Genomic DNA, 15,071 nt, shown 5'->3' with positions numbered 1-15,071 from the left:
ATAATTGTAAAATGTAAGTCTCCTGCTCTTGTCATCGTTCATCATTCATTTGAACTCCTATGACTGGTTGCGGTTGAAGGGAACGACTTCCTGGCCATCCTGACATCGGGTGAGATTCTAATCCATTTCAATGCCAAAAGCAAGTTATTGTTTTTAACTTTTTTAATACGATTTTTTTTTGGGGAATTTCAGTTTTATTGGATAGTAGAGATCTACTGGAACCTAACACCAGAGAGAGAGAGGGAGGAGATGATATGCAGCAAAAGGCCCAGCCGGATGGTTGCTGCTCCGTGTGGAACGTGTTCTATCAGGTAAAGCACTTTGGTACCCAGTTATTTATGGTATTGAGGTCATTTCAACAGTGCGTTGTAATGACTGAAAAAACAGGCTCGGGGCTAACAGGTTAAAGCTTGACTTGATTTGGTATTTTACTTAAAGAGCCTGTAACACGAGTTTCCCCCATCATCCAAACCCATCAATTTGAGTAAATATTGTCCCCTTGAAAACCGTTACTGAACTGATTTTGGATATTTGTACTTTGATAACCATTAATCTGCCCTTCAATGTTTACCATTTTCTGGATCTTCTCTGGGATTCTTCAAGTTCCGCCAAATTATGTGTGACGTCATTGCGGGCACAGCGCTCCAGCTGCACCGTTCAGGATCCCAGCATCTGCATGTAAACGCACGACGGCGCACACAGCAGCAAGCTCAAACAGCGATGACAGTTTAATTTTGAACGTGTCTGAGAGCTCATATGAGGCTGAAGGATCGGTTTAATTTTGAATCTATTAGAATTTTAGGAATGAGGTGCGTCAATATGGGTGATCATAGGGTCATGTAGCCAGTGGTGGACTGGGACTAAAAATCATCCCGGGACTCTCGACCGGCCCACTTCGGTACCGCTAGTAAATTGTCAACGGGGGGAGTGGGGGATGTCACGGGCGGCGGGTGCTGTAGATAGTAAATGTAAATATGTAAATATTTGTGTCACTGCATCCTGGTAAAATACAAATATAATGTATAATGTCTGTGTCTTTGACATTAGCGCTGCTAGCCACCTGTGCCCTGTACTACGAAGCCAGTTCAACATACCCTGGATATGTTTGAGTAACAAACAAACTAACAACAACAAACTAACAAACGAGATCTAAAGCGGTCCTACGACGCTGGTTATCAACTCGGTAAATCAAGCCAGGGTTTCTCTCACCAGCTGAGAGCGCGTTCACGTCTAAGACACGAGTGGATCTGACTTTAATTACATTTGACTCGAGTGTTTCGTCAACATAATGTGTTGCTTAAAATAATACTTCTGCATACAGTATGTGACACTGTAAGTGTTGCACGGCCAGATACGGCTGGAGAAGCTGACTCAGATAAGGAAATATATGATATATTATGATATTATATGATCGATGATCTGATTGATGATGTAATATGAATGATAAGTGCGACACGTCGGCGTCTTCTCTGCATACGGCAGTTTAAACTGTATTTCCTTTATCCTGTACTGTAATATAACTTGAGAGATTTAAACTCCGCACACTGAGTTGATCTCTTTTCTATAGACGCCGGAGGCGGGCAGCGTCAGGTAAAACAAGTTATTTAGCCTTCCCAAACCTGAGCCTCATGCGCCGCCTATGGGGGATGTGCTATGACCAACCTGATCTCACCAGAATGCGTGACTCCACCACGACTCCTTAACACCACAATGCGTGGTGGAGTCACGAACTTTGTTACATTTACGTGTCGGCACCACGCAAACAACCCCAATGTAAAGTGAATGAGGCTCCTTTGTCGTGGTGCACACACGCATTTCTACAACGTCCAGCAGTGAGCTTTTATTCGATACAACGTTTTTTAAATCTACTGTATAGCCTGTAGTAACTCACGGGAGGCTTCTTTTATTTTATTTGTATTCATAATAATTGTTGAGCTTCAGCTGTGTCAAATAGATTGTTCCCTTTAGTTTACGTTATTTAAAAGACAATTACATTCCTATGTGATCAATAAAGGGGTATTGTAGGCCAATATTAGTCATTTAAAACATATACAATGATGATAATGATGGTGAAAACAACTCCCCCCACTGGCTACTGACTGTATTTGAAATGCTTTTTGTTTAATAGTAATAATAATCATTTTTATTATAACCACAATAAACCAGAAGAAGATTCCGTAGTTACCCCGGCAACGTTACGTCGCGCTTGACGGCAACGTGACGTAGCCACTTTACCCACAATCACCTCACTTTCATCCGATTTCATCTGACAACGGACTACAGTAAGTATCTAAAACAAGTGGAGTTTATTTCTTTAAAACACGAAATAATATTGCTTTTATTTATTCCACTGTAGCACAGTCTCTATAGCGTTTCATTCCTGGATATTAGTTTGAGTTTTGGAGTGTGTTTAGCTTTTACAATAGGCCAACTAGCGGCCACGTTCAGCTAGCCTCCGGCCTTCCGGTCAACGTTTTTAGCTGGATAGCATTTATAGTTTATACAGCTAAATGACATTAGCTGTCACCGGCACAGTTGGATAGTGGAAGTGCGTGCTTGAAAAATATGTTTACATTTATGTATTTGCACATGTGTTGTACAGACAGTGTTCAACACAGAGTTTTAATAGTGGCTAATGCATCGGCGATGGAGTGGAACAAAAATGTGGAACTGGAGTTTTTCCAGAGGATTTGACTGGCCACCCAATGTCCCACTCTGAATCAGAAATACTTCATTGATCTCCGTGGGAAATTGGGATTGTTACATTGTAGAATTTAAATATATAGTAGAAGATATAAGAAAAACAAGTGCATAATATAACAATATGCACAGTATAAATGCATAATGTATGCCAGAGTATTGCTCAGATTCATTATTATTGCATATAGAGTAATGCACAGATTAATTATTATTGCATAGAGTATTACACAGATGTTACTGTTATTCTAAATAATCCTAATCATGTTTTTCTTTTTTTCTGTTTTACAGCGTCATTACAACACTTAATATCACCAACACACACATATCCACACACACACACACATATACAACCAACGGCACTTTTAAGAGCCACTCTTTCTCTCACTGTCTCTCTTTCTATCACTCTCTCACTTTCTCTTTTAATCACTCTCTCACTTTGTCTGTTAATCACTCTCCTGTCTTTCTCTCACTCTTCATTTTGTGTATTGTTTGTATTATTTGTATGCCATGTCCCTCAACCCTGAAGTGAGGGTCTTTGAGGATCTCAATGAGGCCACGGTGCACATGGCATCATTGATTAGCGAGGCTCATCTCCTTGAGGCCAGGGTGAGGCTTTTCATGATAAGCAAATACCCAAGTCTGTAATATAATCATTGCTATTGCTTTTTATTGATGTAATGTAAAGGGACAGTTAGTCCATTTTATGCAACCGTTAAATAATTTCTCAAATATAAGTGCTGCTGTCTTATGTTGTATTACAACTTTGTTGTTGATCTCAACCTCTGAAAAAATATAGACTGCCATGGCCACGGAAACCCCTGCCATCCCTCCGGAAAAGAAAAGAAAAAGCAGGAAGAGACCTCTTTCTAATCCAGTGGTCACACGCAGACGTGAGAGACAACGGGAAACACAACGCCCCGCATCAGGTTAGTTCTTTACTATATCATGATTTCTAAGAATAAAGATAATTCATAACAAAGTTATTTTGGTGTACACAGTATGAAATTATGTAATTTAAAGATACCTCTTGACAAATCTGTTGCAATTTTTAAAACATTTCCAAATGAAATCAAGATATTTTTTTAGAGCCTGTGATGATAATCCTTGCCTGTGTTGTATTTTTTTAAATGTGTACCTCGATTTGGATAAAAGTATGCCAAATGTAAATTGTCATTGTGATGCTGTGGTAATATGTTCTTAGTTTAATTACCTGCAGTCCTTACAGAGCATTTTCATATTACAATTAATTGGTGTCATTTGAGATTGATTGAAGGGTTAAGCAAAAATGACTGTCTCTGCAGCTTCACAAGCCAGAAGAGACGATCCTGTGCATGAGGAAGGCCTTCAGCTAGAACATCAAGAGTTTGGTAGTCTTGGTGAGTATATTGATTATAACAGCAGTTGACTGGCACTACAGTTTTTCCCAATGTTTCCATTTTTATACTCATCTAGTTAATCATAATAAAGTATTGAGTATTGACTGTTTCATGACAAGTGAATGCATATTTGGTATAAGTATCACTTGCTAATATTGCTTTGGATGCATATGATGATTCATAGCATGTTGCTATTATTAGTCCGCATATATTTTTCCAACTCAAAAGTGGTTCAGTATACTACCTTAATATCCATCATACCAGTTTTAGGGTGGCGGCTTAACAGCTGTTTTATTTTTTAGAAACTCATCTCCAAGAGTTAAGGGACACCCTAACTACAGTCCAGGTTCCGGAGGCAACAGACGGAACGGTTTCTGCCTGGGCACAAAGGCAGCTTCTCACAGATGTGAAAATGAAAACGGCTAGGCCAATGCTTTTTAATGCAAAACTCTCAGCTGAGAGCATAGCCATTCAGAAGTGCCACAGATGCTGTGCAGAAGAAGCGGCTATTAGGTGCCTGGACTGTGTTCCACTGGACATGGAGTTCCTCTGTGCAACCTGTGACATGGAGGCCCACAAGAGGAATATCTTCCATGACAGAGAGGCTGTGTTCAATGGATTTCTGGAGCCCATTCCCCCTACAACTGCTGTGGTGGTGGATGAAAATGGCCAGCCTCAGTTTTGTGAACAAAGTATGTAAAGGTTAACATTACATTACAATGTCCCATTATAATGTAGTTCCCAAAATTAAGTGCGAATGGGAAGTGTACATAGCTGATTGAAAAAAGTACGATTGGTTTTGACTAGGGCTGCAAGATATGTGGAAGTTATGCAACATTTTATTGAATATCTTTATAATCTGGAGAATTAAGGAAAAACTGTAAATACACCCTTCCTAATTTATTTTCTATATTGCAGTATGTCAACTGCCTGTTCCTACTCCAAGGTCAATCTGTGAATGCTCTGATGACGTCACAGTTACTCCTTGGAAGCATATTTCTGTGGTCACCATCAACGGTATGTTGTTCTGAAAGCCCTTCTTTTTGTACAAGTAGTATTGTACGGCAGAGTTTTACCACTTTGTGCAATGCAAAGATTTTTATCACCTGGTCATTTTCAGACAACACCCTGGATTTATAGCTAATATATCATATATGCATATCTATGTATATATGTATAAAATCCAATATTTTAAGGCAAACTCACATTTTAATTACCGAAATACCTTTACTTTTTCCATTTGTTCACAGGACGATACAATGTCTGCTTGCCTCGGAAATCCTGTCCATCCTGCTCTGCAGAATGGACTCCTGAGGTTAAAGACCTGCTTTTGTATCGGTACTGGCCAGCTAGCACCAGCTGCCAGACGCTTTACAAATATGATGTGTTCACCTCATTCGAGCACATGAAGGTGACAGCACCAGCCATGTCCAGGCAGGCATTTCTGAAAATGTTGGAGCACAGATCTGTTCAAGCTGGACGGGTAAATCTGCCTGAATTACACGGAAACATACAAAAAACAATATCATATTACTGTATACCATATCATAAATTGTTGGCATTGCTTTCAAAACAATTACTAATCCACTTTTTTTAAATCAATATACAGACAGGTAGTATCTGTGCTGATACATTTCAGCGAAGCTTCTTCGAGTTTTGCTTCTGTCAGTACAAACAAGAGGATATGTGCCAGGTCCATCACTTTGTTTGTCCAGCATGTTCTCCAGACATGTTGGCTGTCTGCTGTGATGGAAACCGCAAGCATTACCGCTTTTCCAAGTCAAAAGGGTAGGGATAAGTATTAATGAAAATGATAAAGAACACACCGCTAATACAAATAGTAGCCCTTGGGGTTGTGTTTGAGTAGCCATAACAGACATTAAAACAAATCATAGTAATGTAGTGCTTTGTGATTTGTATTATTAACTTGTATGTTAACTTATCATGGACAGGACTGAGGAGCCGCCAATCTATGAGGGCTTGTTCCTGGCCAAGGATGAGGAAGTCGCAACATTTGTTGACCTTGTCAGAGGCAACATGAAAAGTGTACGTTTTTTTTCTTATTATGATAGTTGCAGTTACACCTGTGGTGTTCTTTTTTATATCTGTCAAAACTTGTGTGTAATAAACTGACTTTATAGGGAAATGACAGTGCCGTCTGTGGTACTGCCAAATTCACCGCTGGCAGAGAGATGTCAAAAAAGTCTGGTGCCCAGATAGACGAGGAGGGCATTCAAGTGGCAGTTTGCAGGTATGTGTTTGTAAGTGTGTCTGTGTGTGTATATGTGTTTGGTCCTTGAGTCTGGTCTCATTATTTCAGTTTTAATAGCAATCCAAGTCTAAGTCTTTGTAAGAATTGGAAGCATTAAACACTTTTGATTGTGGAGCGGAATTGATCCATCATTTGTAGCATCCAAGTGATATGTGTTGTTATAGCCACCTGACAGAGATGAGTGCTTAAGCCAGGCCTAGCTGTGTCCGTTTATCATTAACAACTAGATGTTCTTCTGATTAATCAGACATGGGTTTCTCTTACGAGGACTGAACCACTTCCGTGGAGAAATATACGGGTACCCAATGTTTCTCCAAAAAGAGATGTCCAAGAAGGCAAATGTTGACTTCTTCTGTATGGATGTAACATGCAGGTAATCCTCACTGTCATATTGCACATCCACAACAATGTTTAAAATGGCCTATGCCTCAGCAGTCATTTTAGATGATATTGTTGTCATGTCAATTAAAAGTGTATCTTTGTAACACTCAATCACAAAATGCTGCTCCTGCTTCTTAGGTACTGGCCATACCTTAATAAAATAGCCGAGGGATTACCAGAGCTTCTGCCGTTGACAGAAATGAGGCCATTTCTTAGCGTGATGCATGCTAAAGCCCATACAGCAAAATGCGAGGTACATAACATCTTTAATGCAAAGGATTTTTAATGTTGTGCATGGCATGCCTTATTGGATATCAAAAACGTTGCTATATAACACTATTTGCGCTGTGTTGCAGGTGAGATGGGGTGGCAGAAGTCAGGACGGGGCAGGAAACACAGTGGGAGAGGAAGTAGAGCAGGTATGTTATTAATGGCATTATTATAACTGTATGGATACAAGAGGTCTTAATAGAAAGCAGTACAAATATGTATGTGTCATCTCAGTGACAAGCCTATTGATTAGTTTAAAGCATATCCTTTATGTCTGAGTTCAAATGAAAGATAGGCAGCTCATATGTTCAGCAACAATAAATGCATGCACATTGTAGGAAGTCAGTACACACGTTTTCTCTCAAACCATCCAGTTCAAGATCTATGATGTGTAGGTAATATTGTTATGTAATGGTGACCGAACATTAATTGTAACATTCATTATAGGTGAACAGCTTTCTCTCCAGGGCAGCTCTGGTCACAAAATACATGACAAAATCAGGTTGGTATTAACACTACACTGTGATAAGGCAGCCCTGATAGTATGTTACAGAGAGTTCCCTCCGTAAACACATTATTGGTGTATTACCAGTTCAACAACCTTTTAACGATTGGGTTTAGTCATGTCTATCAGGTTTCTCACTCAGTGTTTCCTTTTTGATGTGAATACTTACTTTTTTGTTTGTGGATATATTTTTGTGTTTTTTAGGAAGAGTGAACATGCTCACTCAACAGGCCATGGGCTGGAACAGAAGGAAGAGGGACAACCTTCATCACGTTTTAGCACACAGATATGTCAAAGTAAGGGCAAATTACAATTGTCTTCTCATCTGACATTACATATTTATGAAGGATGTCTGCAATGTAACCTCATGGCTATATACATGATGTTCTCCCTGATCCACACTTCCTCTTGCAAGTCAGGTGGTGTCATGGAATGTTTCAACTGTTCTTCTGAAGGTCTTGTACTGAAAACTGGTGCTCTTTGCATTATGGTGTTGCATGGCGCTTTTGCTCTGACATTTTCTTTTTTTGTAAAGATCACAGAGAGGGCAAAGGTGGAAGCTGCCAGCTTCAGCGACTTCAAAAAGGAGCACAACCTTGATCAGGAGACCATACAGCAGTGGGTGTATGATGTCAGGCAATGGGCGGTCACAGGTAAGACATACCACAAGTTCTCCATATATACATCTGTTAATTACTGTAAGTTTAGACATACAATATAAGTTGGCTATATGTTGAAACTGAGACTGTCACTGATTGTATCTCTTCTCCAATCGTTTTATTGCAACTATTTAGAGAGAGTTTACGCCCCAGGGTGCACTGAAGGACTGAGGGTGGATATTGAGAACATCACCGTCACTCTTTTGCGCAGGAAGCAAGATCTGTATCGTCAGCATGGTTTGTTGTCAAACGTAGTTATTGAAATTACACTTCAAAAACAACAAAAACATTCTGGCACCATGACACAGTTTTGTTTCCGTTTCACTTTGCAGACAGCAACCAGGCAAGGCAAAGAAAGAGGAAGAGAATGAGAGAGCTGAAAAAGAAGCTTCGCGAAAAAGTTGTGCAATACAACACCGGAGTGCAGGAAGAACAGATTGACGAGGAGTTGGCTTGCAGTCTGACAGAGGGCTACATCCTACCATGGGAGAGGCATGCAAATGGTAGGATAATTGCTAGTTTGGCTTGTTGTTTTTTTAGTCCATACCAAAATATTACAGTTTATCATGGGGCAGAAAAAGCAATGGTGATACCTGCAAATATATAATATTTGTAATGAGTTTACATTATAGAGAACCAATGCTATCGCTACAAAGATTTGTGTCTCAGAAATGAAAATCATTCTGTAATAATATAATTTATGAATAAATATTCCTTGTCCACTACTCCATTCCTTTCCTCAACCTAAAGGCAACACCTTCAGGTTGAAGAGGTCTGTCTTTGACCAGGTAATGCTGGTCAGACGTTTGGAGGAGGAGCAGAGCATCCTGGTGAAAGAGATGTCGCAGCACATCATGTTCCTTCTGAAGGAAGTGCAAGAAGTGGAAGCACTGAGAGGACACACTTTGGAGGGCATCAAAACCAGCAGTATGTCTGAGATCTTAACATTTGAATATTTTCATCCACTCTTCAACACATTGCATGTCTTACATAAGTAGAACACATCTGTCACTGTGTCAGGCCGAAGTGAAATAGTAAATTACTGAAACTATTCATCATCAAGATCATAATCGATTATTTTCTGTCTATTGACTAATTGTCAAGCACTTTATCAAACATTAATCAACATATCCCATTTGGCACCCAATATATACTAACATCCTTCAGTTTAAGATGGATGTACCTACTTTGTAATGTTTACACATGCAGCATTGTACAATGCAAAGAGATTTACAATTGTCATGGTTTGTTTACATTGAGCCCTTTTTCTGTGTGGTTATTCCTCTACAGATTTCGGTGACCTGACAGAGGATGCTGCACATGGGCTCAAGAGTGTCCTCAGTCGGAGGTGGCACTTCCTCAAAAGCCAACACAAACAGGCTGTACATGCGTACAGCGGTGTAGCCGCTTTGGAATGCCATGATCTTCAATTACAGCAGGACATTGAGGAGTCGGATGACAATGACTACACTAGCCCTGAGTCTGAGGAAGAAGACCTGTAAAGGTTTCTGCCAAGCAACACAGAGGCACTGGAGAGCTCTTTCACAAGGGACGTGTCACGTCCACACGCTGGCGCACGCCATAATAATGACAAAACACATTTAAAACACACTTAAAGGCCTACAAAATAAAGACATTTTAAAACACTATATATGAGAACAATATGAAACTATGCACTTGTTTCGCCCGACTGAGTTCATAATAATGTGAAAATGTGTTATATTTTGTACTTCCGTTTATTTAAAGCGCTTTGACTTGCTGATGTGTATGAAAATAAATTGCCTTGCCTTTATATTAAACTGCCTCTTATTACTCAAACAAGTGCTATACAATGGTTGTTTTCTTGTCACTGCATTTTGTCATTCGTTGATTATGAACTATTTACAATGTGAATACATTGTAAATACATACAATACAATAACATAATTCTTTATTAGTAACGTGCATAATGCAGGGTAAATACCAACACATTCTCACTCCCAACTCGTACTTCTAATTTTCTATTATTTTCTAAACCACACACTGTTATTTACTCAACAATAACACACAATTATTCTTGTGTTTATTTGTTTGATTGTATAATGTCGGACTTTTGGAGTCCGTCAGGACCGAGGGTCGGAGCAGCTCATAGTAGTTGCTTTAGATCATTTTACACCCGGAAGTAAGTATTCTCTCTTCTTTGCTTGACAAACCCCCGTGATAGTCCTCAAGCTCTGTGATTGGATATTGGAGTGGCAGTGCGCAGAGCGTCCAACAGCACTTTGAAATGGAATGGAACCACGACAGACTGTCCAAAACTGAAGTCGGACGGGTCCACCCCCTCCCCCACCCCGTCACCAGAACTACACGTGCTGTGTGTTTCGCACATAGGTTTTGCATGTTCTATAGCACGTCTCTACTGGGAATTGTAGTTTTAAAAGACGTTTTCGTATTTCCCATAATAAGAAGTTGCCAGTATTAAACTGTATACATCCCTGGAGGTTTAGGGGATACGAAACACATTGGTGTTATCACATTTAAAACATATAATTAATAAATGGGTGAAAATTGCTTGTGCCCATTATGGGCAGTATTACTATATATACCCACATGCCAGCTAAGGTCAGAAGAGCTTTATTTAACAGCTGGTCTTAAGTTTGTGACCCCTGTGATAACATTACATTACATTAATTGATAAGCCTGAAACATGCACTTGTCAAGGTTCAGAGGCACATTTTGCAAATATGGCAGAAGCCATCGATCAGCTTAAGATAAGATATACTTTATTGATCAGAAGCGGGGCCATTTTTTCGTTACAGCAGCATTGTGTAACAGTTGGAAATATGCAGTGGTGTTTATTTAGAAATCATTTAGTATGATCACACAAATTCTATGTTTTATATTTAATAATTCTCTGTTCCTCATTTATTGGATGTTCAATACCTGACAAGGTCGGAGATTAAAAAGGTCAGAGATTAAGAACTTTGGTCGCAGGTTCCTCAACAGTGCATTACAAGACATCTATCGATATGTGTGTATCCCTCCACCATTAAACTGTCATATTCTGCACATTTCTTATTATATCTACATACATCTTATAAGAGTATACTACATATGTATAATATCAGTTAAAATAAGTGCTTCAACTTAGTTAACATTGCAGGAAAGTTGATTGTCAAGTTCCAAAACAAACTATGCAATATATTAAACGTTAAGCACTTTGTCAGACTTAATATTGGTCTGTAGATACCCCCAAAGCTTTTTTCTTATTTAAAAGAAGACCTTAATTTAAAGTAATCTTTAATGTTTAAATGAAGCCTATTTAGTTTGTCTGTTTTGCACATCCTCCTATTAATATCTTTGGATGTCCGGCACTAAACTGTTTTATTGTAGAGATCACAACAGTATCTTCTTGATATTTTCATCTATATTTATATGATTGACCTTCTACTTTCCCCCTATGTATGTACTATGAAATATAACATAATTCAACAAACAAATTCAATAACGTGCTTTAACCACTAGGCGGTACGGGTTAAAAAAAACTGTCAACTTTAAAGTGTTAACAAGACAAATTATACTGCTGTTTCCAGTTTAGTTTATGATGGATGTATTTCGTTATCGACACATATATTGTTTTGATATTTGTGACACCAATCTTCGGAAAAAGTGTGTTTGGTATCTGAAATAAATTAGGGTTATGCAGGTAGCGGAGAGTGGACCGGCTCCGTTTCCACGGCAACGGTGGCTGAGGATCATGGGTAATCTAGCCTTCCGCTGTCCAAAAAGACCACAAAAAAACGAGTAAAAAACCATTGAAGCCCCTGTACTGATATTTAGAAGTTATCTACTGGCACTTCAGCGTAGCTTAGTTAACTGGAGAAAGAATAATAACACTACATTCCTCCCACCAAGAGCTCCCCATCAAACACCGCATTGACTTTAAAATATCACTTTTCACTTTCAAAGCCCTTAACAACCTTGCCCCCCCCCCGTCGCCTCAGATGTTAGCTGAAGCTAACCTACTGCAGCCCATCAGGACAAAGCTCCAGACCTAGGGTGACAGGGCCTTCGCAGCAGCCTCTACCCACTCCCTCTCCAGCCACGTCAGATCCGTCAACATCATTCAAACAATCTCTCAAAACTCACCTTTTCACTCTTGCCTTCAACTCCTAATCAACTAACCCCTTTCCCTTATTCCACCTAGTTTAGCACTTTCTACTTTTGTTGTTATTTTTGTTTTACTTGCTTGTAAGCGCTTTGAGGACCAGGAGAAGCACTTTATAAATGTAATGTATTATTAAATTAAAATAGCCTACAAACAGTGTATTCTCAAAGGATTGAAGCATTGGCTACTTATTTCTTGATATGTTGTGCATTAAGCATTCTGTTATTAATGTTTTCAATAATGTACTATCAACTCAAGGACCGTTTGTGGGCTGCTTCTGTATATTTCAATCAGGAGAGACTTCATTTTGTTTAAAGAACATTTATTGACACATGCCATACGTTAAATGTTAAGTCTTCGGCGATTAGACCCCGATCATGAAATGGTATATCTAAAGGGGGAAATGCAGCTGTGAGCATATAGGGAACCCCTCCGGGGTCTAGCCACTGGTGGTGATGCTGAAGATCTGGATTTGATGAGGAGATGGGATGAAGAGGGGGTGTGATGAGGTCTTTGGATTAGCTCTCCTGGCACTGGATGTGATGAAAGGAGGTGGACGAGGAGGAGGCGGGCGGAAGCATGAACACCTGAAATCACAGCTGACTGCCATTTTAAAGTTTGGCTGCAGCACAGTGATTGGCTGCTGGAGAATGAGGTGAATGTAATATGTTAAAGAAGAGAACGCCTGTGATGAGCTGATTATATGCAGCTACGGAGTGAATGTATATATACAGTATATATATTATATATATTATATATACCCCGTCTTCCTGAAAGAATTTGCGCTTAGCTTCATTTTACATCAATATGCAATTCACCTGTGAAATTAATTGCCAGTGGCCATAAAACAATGCATACAGGGATCCTTCAAGTCAAAACAATGTTAAGTCTGTTGCAGTTGTTAAACTGTTGCACTTTATTAATTCCATACAAACACCAAAACATTTATTGGTTTGTTTGGCAATGGGATTTGCATGGGGTGGGAATCAGGCTGCTTGCCAGGATGGAGGCCAGGACATACCACTGAGAAAGAAATAAAAATAAAGGGAGGGTGAAGAAGAATTAGTGAGCAGTAATACACATTCAATTGATTTTCATTAGGCTACTGTAACATTTGTATACTGTTTTATAAACGTTTGAAGACAAGTGCAGTGTTGTATGAAGTATTTGGTATTCCACTGTATGGATGCAGCGATTAACCAATGTCACTTTTAACAGTTCAGCTACACTGAGTGTTTTTGTTATCACTCTCTAAAAAACTACATTATGGTATGTTAAGGTTCATTACAGCAACTGTTGCTCATTGAAAAATATGGAAAACGGGTTAATCGTGTTAACAAAGGTAAATAGGCACAGCAGCTGAACATGCCAAAATGTTGTGGAAAAATCCTATAAAGCCTCTAATTATAAGTACACATTCATCCATTCCTTAGTGTAATAGTTGTAAAACCCAAAGGTGATGTTTCCTCAGACTATTATCATAGCATCAAAATGTAAAATCATTGCATCCCTAGAGCCTTACAGCACAACATTTCAAGTGAATAATAACTCCTCCAACAGGCACATTGTATTCTAAGATAAGGGATAAAATAGCATTTGATAGATAACAAACAGTCTATAGATCCCCTTGGGGAAATTATATCACGATGCGTTTGTTACGTTACAATTTATCTGCCCAATAATAGGGTACCGATATATTTCCCTTTGTTCTAGTTTACGGTTTCACCCACTTGATTGTCATCACTGTTGTTAATTTACACTATCTGAAGATGAATGTCTAATCATGATTCTTTGTCCTAGTTCCTTTACATTTATGTTGTTGTTTGGTGATTATTTACTAATACTTTAGTAAGTGTGGACTTAACGCCAGAGTAGCTAACATGAACCTGGTGTCTCTGTGGTGTAATAAATAAATAAATAAACTACCTAGGTTTCAATTTATCGTTTAGTGTGGACTTTGCACATTTAAAATAACTTGTGTATAGCTGGTGCTACAGACAGCAGAACTTTAACAAATGCCACCTAAGATAATGGCATGCCAACAATTACCACAAATGTACACATAGATGTAATTGTACAAAAGCAAATTAACATACCAAATGGTGCAAGGGCTCCCAGTCATAAAGGTGCTCCGTCCCCCCCGTGGTAGGCAGACAAAGACAGTGTACATCTGTATGTTATTTGAATGTTGTACTTTCACAAGTACTTATAATATATGTATTGTTCAAATAGTTTGCATATATTTAAAAAAATAGTCATGAAAAAAGACATCTGGCCGACTAGAGGGATTTACAGGATGTTTACACAAATAGCTTACTATTGTGAATTGGACAACAGCATTCCTTCAAGGTCCGATAAAGCAATTGCTATACCAAATTCAGAAAAGTTATCCAACAGTAAACACTGTCATCCAGGTAATCATTATCCTACCTTTCGTTCCTTGTCTTTATTATGTTGCGGACAGGGAACACCTCGAGATGGTTGTGAGAGCAATCTGTAATTGTATGGAATACATTATTTGCACAAATTGTGCAGAACAGGTAAAGTACGTTTTGTTATAGGCGTCATCTCAGAATGCACACACAATGTCCACTGTGTGACATAAGCACATTTAGTGTTTCCTAGCTGAGCAATCATCAGAAGTTTAAGAGTCTACAACATGCTTTTATTCAGAAGCTTAGCTTCTCTGCCATTCCTGTCGGGATGTTGCTGTGTCTGCTAATGGACTGATTACATCTACATTGCTTTCTACTGAGTGGAT

The 15,071-nt window shown here is 39.0% G+C and overlaps 1 protein-coding gene and 1 long non-coding RNA gene across 2 annotated transcripts; both read left to right on the top strand.

Moving 5' to 3' along the window:
* Positions 1–3,146: 3,146 nt before the first annotated feature.
* LOC139433020 (uncharacterized) lies at positions 3,147–4,527 on the top strand. Its single transcript, XR_011642584.1, has 4 exons — positions 3,147–3,306; positions 3,497–3,626; positions 4,002–4,076; positions 4,379–4,527. It is a non-coding gene; the product is annotated as an uncharacterized lncRNA (long non-coding RNA).
* Positions 4,528–5,481: 954 nt separating this feature from the next.
* LOC117462541 (uncharacterized) lies at positions 5,482–9,978 on the top strand. Its single transcript, XM_071202578.1, has 14 exons — positions 5,482–5,559; positions 5,686–5,864; positions 6,029–6,122; positions 6,218–6,327; positions 6,596–6,721; positions 6,868–6,982; positions 7,086–7,148; positions 7,447–7,501; positions 7,709–7,800; positions 8,040–8,157; positions 8,299–8,400; positions 8,496–8,666; positions 8,914–9,090; positions 9,454–9,978. The coding sequence occupies exons 1-14, from the start codon at positions 5,482–5,484 to the stop codon at positions 9,663–9,665; spliced, it is 1,692 nt and encodes a 563-aa protein (XP_071058679.1). The 3' UTR covers positions 9,666–9,978.
* Positions 9,979–15,071: the final 5,093 nt, after the last annotated feature.

The sequence above is a fragment of the Pseudochaenichthys georgianus genome, chromosome 3, assembly GCF_902827115.2.
Source record: "Pseudochaenichthys georgianus chromosome 3, fPseGeo1.2, whole genome shotgun sequence".
Taxonomy (NCBI): Eukaryota; Metazoa; Chordata; class Actinopteri; order Perciformes; family Channichthyidae; genus Pseudochaenichthys; species Pseudochaenichthys georgianus.
This window is presented reverse-complemented; position numbering and strand designations above follow the sequence as displayed.